The 8,576-nt window shown below is 32.2% G+C and overlaps 2 protein-coding genes across 2 annotated transcripts in view; both read left to right on the top strand.

Moving 5' to 3' along the window:
* The first annotated feature begins 3,169 nt into the window (after positions 1–3,169).
* On the top strand, positions 3,170–3,930 carry LOC105557471 (proteasome subunit beta type-6-like). Its single transcript, XM_012004717.1, has 2 exons — positions 3,170–3,257; positions 3,342–3,930. The coding sequence occupies exons 1-2, from the start codon at positions 3,199–3,201 to the stop codon at positions 3,475–3,477; spliced, it is 195 nt and encodes a 64-aa protein (XP_011860107.1). The 5' UTR covers positions 3,170–3,198; the 3' UTR covers positions 3,478–3,930.
* Positions 3,931–5,264: 1,334 nt separating this feature from the next.
* LOC105557476 (sodium-coupled monocarboxylate transporter 1-like) overlaps positions 5,265–8,576 on the top strand; it is a 4,728-nt gene continuing 1,416 nt past the window's right edge. Inside the window, exons 1-2 of the mRNA XM_012004721.1 lie at positions 5,265–5,634; positions 8,245–8,562. Of these exons, the coding sequence (XP_011860111.1) occupies positions 8,263–8,562 (300 nt within the window). The 5' untranslated portion in view covers positions 5,265–5,634; positions 8,245–8,262. The remainder of the gene's footprint in view (positions 5,635–8,244; positions 8,563–8,576) is intronic.

Genomic DNA, 8,576 nt, shown 5'->3' with positions numbered 1-8,576 from the left:
TTAATAGTTAAATATTTGTTGTACAATAAAACCATAGGAAACAATAAACATCGACAATGTAAAATAAATATTAAATAATATGAATGAAATGTAAAATATAATTTTAAAAAGTTATGTGCTCTCTCTCTCTCTCTCTCTCTCTAAATATCGTTGTTTTCTTGCTCTTTTTCCTTTCCCCTTTCTTTGATTGTGAATAAAAAATTGTATATTGGCATATAAATTGTACTCGGCTATAAAATTTTTTTAAATAAAAAACTAAATATCAGTGAATTTTTATCGACCATATCTGGCAATTAAAATTCTTATTGCGAAAAATATTACCCCTGGGGTAATATTTTTCGCAATAAGAATTTTAGGTTATGGGATATGGTCGATAAAAATTCACTGATGTTGTTAATTACTTCTGGCGATTTTTAACGGGGAGTATATGCTTTAACAATTACATAGATTAACAATAAGTAACAATTTACTTTTTTTAGATCAATTTAACAAATTAAATTGTCATTTTCTGTTGTCCGAATGTCCAGTTGCGCCCGTCCATCGGACATCCTATGGACGTCCATGTGCTATCTGGGATATATGCTAACAGGCATTAACTAAAGATGGAAAATTCCGGTGGCATACTTTTTTGTAAATTCGCTGAATTCTCAAGAAAGAGCGGAAATTACGAGAAAAGTCTTGGAATTTGTTGCAACATCTGGAGTAAAAGTTATTGCCATGACATTCGAAATATCACAATGTGCAACACCCTTGAAGCGGATGTTTATGATGGAAAGCCTTTTTTCTGTCATCCAACAGACAATCATCAACAATGTTCACATAATATTGGATGCTGCTCATATGCTAAAATTATTAAGGAATATGTTAGCTTCAAAACGTGTTTTGTACGATAGTGACGGCAATTCCATAAAATTTGAATATTTGGAGAAGCTAGTTGAACTGCAAGAAAATGGGAATTTCCATTTGGCTAATAAACTAACTAAAAAACACATAATTTGGTTCAAAAACAAGATGAATGTGAAATTAGCCGCTCAACCTTTGAGCGAAAGTTGTGCTACTGCCTTAGAACAGCTATCAGAAGATGGCAATAAAAATTTCGTTGGATGTACTGCTACAGTAAAGTTCTGTCGAATAGTGAATGTCGCTTAATTCGACTGTCTAAATTCAAGAAGTTTGTATTCGTACGGTTTTAAAAGGCCATTAAAACGCGATACAGCGGCAAAAATATTTAAATTCTTTGATGAGGCAGTCGACTACTTATCTTCGCTAAAATTGGAGCCTACCGAATAGCTCATAATCAAAAGTAAAGTTAAAACGGGATATTTAGGTTTTACAATAAACATGCAAATCTTGAGGAGATTGTACATGCAATACGTGGAAACAGGATATTTGGAATACATTTTATCATACAAAATGTCACAAGATCATTTGGAAATCTTGTTTTCTTGTTTCCGTGCTATGGGCGGTTATAACAATAACCCTAATTGCAAACAATTCACGTCGTCGTATAAGCGATTATTATATTAAAACGAGATTAAATCCTCAGCGCAGGCAAATTGCGTGCCGATCGATACTACTAGCATCTTAACTGTCTCATTGGCTAACAAAATTTCGACATGCGATGATGGAATGGATCGAAGCAAACCAGCCAATTGATTTCGAAAATGTAGATGATTATTTATCTATATTGCTAGATTCAAATGCAAATCATGCCGCGTTTTGCCTACATTGCCGATTTTGTAGAAATGCAAGTTTTACGAAAATTAACTTGTGAAACCTGCTTCACGTTGCTAAACGAGCGCGATAAAGTACATTCAGATTTTATTGCTAGGAAGTCTTGTGGTTCTCTGCGTTTTCCCAGAACAGATACATTTGCAGTCGCTACAGTCGTAGAGAAAGTGTTAAATTTAAATAGAATAAAAAATAACTTGCAATAAAAACATGCGCACGATAAAATGAGTGTCAGCGTTTTTCTCCATTTACATAAATTTAGATACTATTTTTAAAAATTTCGATTGTCACAAAAGGCGGAGCTTAAACCTAACCTATCGTTATTGCATCCTTTAATAATAGAAAGGGGCGGAGACTAGCAGTCCAGGTTTCCATAGTCAAAGGGTTTTTCGATAACGTTAACTAGGAACAACCAATGAAAATCTGCGTCTTTTTCGAAGATCCTCGCCATTGGCTGTCGCTAGTTAACGATACCGAAAAGCATCGATTACAAGTTACAGAATTCCCGTACTGGTATAAAAACAAATTATGAATATTGATTTGTAAAAATGTTCATAAAACGTATGGCAGTATTCATAGCTAGATCTTATATTCAAGATTGTCTCATTTTTGATACCGTAACCAATGAAATGTTCCATATAATGTACCTTTATGTCTTTAGATATTTAGATAATATATTCAATATGGTCTTGAATATCAGATCTGACTATAAATATCTATAGATAATAGTGGTCCTTCCCGATACTATCCCTGTAACATAAGCAGATGGACACATATGAATCTTTTTCCTGCAATTTAATATTTTTTAATTTGATGTGAATAAAAGAACAGAAGCATAAATTATATGACATCTAAAACACATAGTCACAAACATCAAGAATTCTTCCAAAATAGACAGATTGTTCTTATATTACTTAATAAAATATTTTTGCTGTTGTTATATTTGCTATTATATAAACTTTTGCTAAATTGAAATAATATGTGCAGCATGTTTGCCAGTAAAAATATCGATTGTTTTATCTTTCAATACTTTTATTGATTAAATTAGTATAAATTTAATAGTAAATCTGTATAATTAATTATATATTTACATGTTATATACTTATTTCAAATTTTTGGAAAGTTTTACATTTTTCTATTACGCGTGTACGCGTGTTATGTATTGATGTGTGTGTATGTATAAAAGAGAATATTTATAAAAAAAATTATCGCATCTGAAAAGACAAACTGACTCGGAAATAGATAAACGGGTGAACAAAACAATAAGATTGGCAGCTTTTATAAGTAAGATACATATTTGTCGTTCATATTTACACATTCTTCTGTCACTTACAAAATTTGGTTCAAAGATCTGCAAAGAAGATTACAGGTTTATTACGCGTCTCCTTATCTTAATTTATGAATTCACAATGATCTCCTTTTACGTCAGGTGATGCAATGTTTAAAGTCTATTTATAGACATCAATCATGGCATGTGAGTTTAATGGTGGCGTGATAATAGGTGCTGATTCTCGAGGTACAACGGTGTAAAGTATAATTATTCAGTAAAGCAATTTTTATCAATCAACAATTCTCCTATATAACTTTCTATGTAAACATATTTTTTTTAGAGCTTACGTCTCCAACCGCTTTGCCGATAAACTGACGCGAGTGACAGATTATATTTATTGCTGCCGTTCCGGCTCGGCGGCAGACACACAAGCAATTGCTGATGTTGTAGCTTACCATTTAGGATTGCATCAGTAAGATATCAAAAGACATCTGTAAATTTATTGTGTCCAATTTGCCGATTATAAGGTCACTTTTTCCCGATGGAGCTTGGAATGCAGCCCTTGATGGAAACTGCTGCTAACGTATTCCGTGAAATATGCTACAACTATCGAGATTCCCTCATGGCTGGGATTTTAGTCGCAGGATAGGATAAGCAAAAGGGTGGCCAGGTTTATAGCATTCCCATAGGTGGTATGTGTGTGAGACAACCGATCTCGATTGGTGTCCAGATAGCACACTGAATTCACAAAGTATTCTTTAAGTTTTCTTTTTCTGAATTGTAATTCTTTAGGAATTCATAGAAGAATACAATAATAGTGACAGAGAAAGTTACATGCACCATAAATCGTTTTCCTGACAACTTCTTAAAGTATTCATCTCGAATTCAATAAATGTAAACTTTATGAATTCAAGGGGAATAGTGTTAGAACAAAGGGGATTACAAAATATTTACCCAATGTATGTACACATCTAATATGCAGTAACATTACACCATTATTATAATTTCTCACTCAACAGTGAGACACTCTCAACCGAAGCTCGTTGACAATCGGATGATTCTTCCTTTTCGGTTCTCGTCGTTCGATTCTTTCGTTTCGATTCTCATCGTTCGATTCTTTCTTTTACACAATAGAACTAGCACATAAAATTAATTGCACATAACGTTACGCACACAAAATATTGCACGTGGTAACACGCTGCACAAGAACGTCCGGATGGCGGTTAGCGGATACTCGCGCATGACAAATAATTCTTCATAAATTCTTAAAGTATTCACAGTACTGAATCGCGAAGTATTCATTATAATGAACTTCAGAAGAATACTTCAAGACGAACTGATTGAGACTAATTCTTCAAGAATTCTTCAGATATTCATTTTTCTAATCCTGTATGTTTTCTTTAAAATGAATTCTCTATGAACTTATGTTCATCTTTGTACTATCTGGGTGGTTCCGGTTCGACGTATGTGTACGGCTATGTGGATGCCCAATACAAATCCAATATGTCGAAAAATGAATGCCTCAAGCTGGTAGAGAATAGTAGGTGTCCAAAAGTTGCAAAGATTTAGCAGTTCACGTACTAATCACTTTAATGCTTCTTCCAGCATTTGCATTAGCCATGGCTCGTGATGGTAGCAGTGGCGGTGTGATACGAACTGGTGTGATTACAGAGAAAGGAATTGAGAGAAAGGTCATCCTGGGCAATGAGTTGCCGCGCTTTTACGAAGGGTGAAGATTATCATTCAATGTTTGTCGCAATATGTTTAATGTAAGGTATATATTTATGTGAAATATATGTCGCATTTGCTAATTAAAATTAATGAAAAGATTACTCCATGTTTTTCTTTTATTTCTTGATATTTACCCTAAAAATAAAAATATAAATGTTCTTGTTCTACTAACCTAACAAAATACAGTGATATTTGAAAGTTTCTGATTGATTATATTATTAATTCGTGCTAATCATTTAGTAATACTGATCGTATCAAAATATTGCTGCTATTTTATATTCCAATTATGAGATATTTTTAGGTGTTTTTGCACGAGAGATTTTATATTGAAGGATATGTTGGAATCGCGGCCCTCAATTTAACTAAACATATCATCCACTAAATTTAGGTCATATTATCCACTTGCGGGCCTCCTAACTGCGAGGTATACCCGTCAGTCATTCGTTTTGTACTCCATACTTTATGCCCATTGTCAGTTTAATTAGAAGATTGTTGCAATGACACTATCGTGATGCGCGTAATCGCGCCGCGACGCTCCGAACTCTCAAGTTCCGCCACAGTTCGCGTGATCTTCGTCAAGGTAGTCGTCTCTTGGCTACCGCGGTAGATTCATCATCTTCGGTGTGTGACATGCGCCAATCAACATCGTTATAAGCTAATGATCCGATCGTTCTAATGTAATTCTCACATTATTGTCTTATGCACATTTATATTTTTTAAATGTGCATAAACTTTCGGTTTATCTTACACGTCTGCGAAATACAATCTCTAATTAATTAATTTTTATACGAGTGATAATTTGAACATTTGAATTTGTTTTTCTTCATTGACGCGATAAGGTGATTTAAGTGGGACATAAAATCGTCGGGACAAAATCGTCAAGTCACAAGTTATACCAGAAGGTAGGTAAAGGTTATTTTGTAGATATTTTAATATTGTAACATACAAATACAAATTTGTGAAATACAAATAAAAAAAATGTGAGCAGTTCTCGAAAAAGGTTTTTGCTCGTCTTATTCCCGCAAAGATGTCTACATCACAAATCACAAGAGTTTTAGTATTTAAATTAAATAAATTAGTAAGGCTCGTATGTGTTCAACATAAATTTCAAAGAATTTAAAGGACTCAGAGCCGTGACAGGATGGTAGTGTCTAAATATTCTATTCTAAATTTATTGCGAAAAAATATCACCTCGGTGGCCAGGGTTTTAGTATCAATCACAGTTTTATGACTTATAAATAACGAGATGACGTGTTAAACAATATCCATTTTGTAAATTGTTCTTATGTTACTTAAAACTAAATTTTCGAGACATTGCGTTACTAATTGTAAGATAATAAGATTAAGGGGTGATGCCACTCTAGCGCCCGAAAAAAAACAGCCTAATTTTGACATTCTTTTATGGAAATAAAATAAATGGAATAATAAATCTGTTGAAAGACCTTTATTGTACATACTTTGAAATATATTCGCAAATTATTTTTCAATTTGTTTTACAAACAGGCAGTGCCAAAATTCAGCAAAGAAAGTCCGTTCTCACGGATAGTGTCCCGCAGCCGGAAAGATTTCTCCTTCATTTTTTGACTTGGAACAAAAACCAAAAGTGTTAGTGTTTTATATAAAATTAGCTCGGGAAGTATGTACGAAAATTAAAAAATACCGGTTTTCGTAAAAGTGGTGCACGTTTGAAAAAAAGTTTCATTTTTAGGTAAAAACCTTTTTCACCATTTTTACAAAAACGGTACTTTTAAATTTCCGTATGTACATTTCGAGCTAATTTTATAGAAACACAAAAATTTTTGGTTTTTGTTCCAGGTCAAAAATTGGAGAAAAAAAATATTTCCGACCGCGAAACAGTATCCGTGAGAAGAGGCTTTCTTTGCTGAGCTCTGGCGTCACCAGTTTGTAAAAAAAAATGAAAAAATTGTGAATACATTGCAAAATATTATATGTACAATAAAGGCCTTTAAACAGATTTTGTATTCCATTCACTATATGATAATGAGGTTGTTTTTTCCGGATAGAGTGGTATTACCCTTTAATAAAATAAAAATTAACCAAAGACAATAAGATTAATAAAATTAGAAATTATTTAAACAACGTCAATTTAAAAGCTTTATTGAAACTTTATTTCTGATCTCGTCATATATTTTAATCTTGCTGTATTAATAAAAAATAAGTTTATTTTATTTGAATATTTTTGTTATATTTACTGATATAACAAAAGTATTCAAATAAAATAAACTTTTTTAATTACTAATTATTAATACATTGTATGTATAATTTGAATAAATAATTACATAATTTGAAAATTTTATTATATAGATAATTAATCCAACAGGGTTATGTATAAAATAGCGAATCACAAGTTGCAAGGAACAATTTATCAATCTTTTCGTGAACATTCCGTATATTTTTTTTGTGATGGACAATAGCGTAATTGCTATTACTTTTGGCCACGTTGGCGTTTTACTTGATACCTTTCAGGGGACTGTTTTGCGCGCCCTTGTAGTTATGCAATTACCAAATCTACCCACAATAATTAAACAGCTCAATATATTCTGTATTTTCCTATTAATACAATCTTACTTTATCACTGCATTTAGAATTTATTGCTAAATATTTATTTATTATATAATAGATAAGGTTAAAAGGCTCACTTCAGTGGAACTTGCCAACATCCAATTAAAAAAATCTTTTTGCAACGGCTACACGCATGATCTAACACTCAATTTTCTACTAAACAGATTTCACTCCAAGGAATGCATGATGTAACCAATTGATGCGCCTATTAGTTTATTAGCAGAAACCTCGTTATATATTATATTAGTAACCTATCTCATAACGGGTCTTTCTTCTATAAAAGTCAAGTTGACATAAAATGTAGTCATACTAGAAAGTTAAAGATAATACTGTTTAACATTTTTAATAAAACATAATTTGGCTTTTATGACTTCATTTTGACTTCTTAATGATTTTCGTCGAGAGAACGTAAATAGCTTGTGGTCCACATGCAAAATGATAAAAATTTCGCGATTATTACATTTTACGAATTTGTGAAAAATTGATTTTGAAACATTAATTTCTTGATTTTTCATTCACAAGATACAAAATAAAAGTTCCAGAATACAAATCTTATGAAATATTGAATATTGTACTTTACCATACGAATCATATTTTTATCATAGTATCATTTTTGTTAATAGAACATTTTGTATCCATTATTATCATATTTAAATCGTAACGTACAATTATAAGAATCGAAAATAATCTAATTGTAAGTTAAAATTATCGCAAACCATGTCAAACAGCATCTCTAAATTTTAGAACCATAATTTAATCAATTTTCTATCATGATCAAAGAGAGTCATTATGATTTGATTTTGGTGTCATTTTGAATTGACTTTGTCATGTTGACTTGTTCTGCTTGAAAACATTTCTATTTTTTTTTCCAAAAGATGTCAAGAACAAAACATCCTTTTAGCATATCTTATTAGATTCTATCTTATTAGATTAGTTTTGCAAACAAGATGACTTCGGAGGGTACCTTGGACGATCTGGACCTAGCAAAACGGACACCAGACATACCCACCGTTCAGGAGATTAGCAAGTCTATGCAGAATTTCAGTATGCCAGATTACACCATATTCGCAGCAATGTTAGTCGTATGTGGCATCGTTGGTATTTACTTTGGCTTTATAAAGAAGTCCTCAGGTGAGGACGAGTATCTGGTTGGTGGGAGGAACATGAAAACGTTTCCAGTCAGCCTTAGTCTGCTGGCTAGTTTTATATCAGGTATAACTATATTTTATATTGTTTATCTATTATTTGTATATTACGAATA

Source organism: Vollenhovia emeryi, unplaced genomic scaffold (assembly GCF_000949405.1).
Source record: "Vollenhovia emeryi isolate VEMERY1.0 unplaced genomic scaffold, V.emery_V1.0 DF939478.1, whole genome shotgun sequence".
Taxonomy (NCBI): domain Eukaryota; kingdom Metazoa; phylum Arthropoda; class Insecta; order Hymenoptera; family Formicidae; genus Vollenhovia; species Vollenhovia emeryi.
The sequence above is the reverse complement of the archived record's forward strand: the minus strand, read 5'-3'. Positions and strand labels throughout refer to the sequence as shown.

Excerpts from the sequence above, each read along its gene's own strand:
- LOC105557471 (XM_012004717.1), top strand. The coding sequence starts at position 3,199 with ATGGCATGTGAGTTTAATGGTGGCGTGATAATAGGTGCTGATTCTCGA. Across the intron at positions 3,258-3,341 it reads GATTCTCGAGGTACAACGGT|AGCTTACGTCTCCAACCGCT; the intron begins GTAAAGTATAAT and ends TATTTTTTTTAG.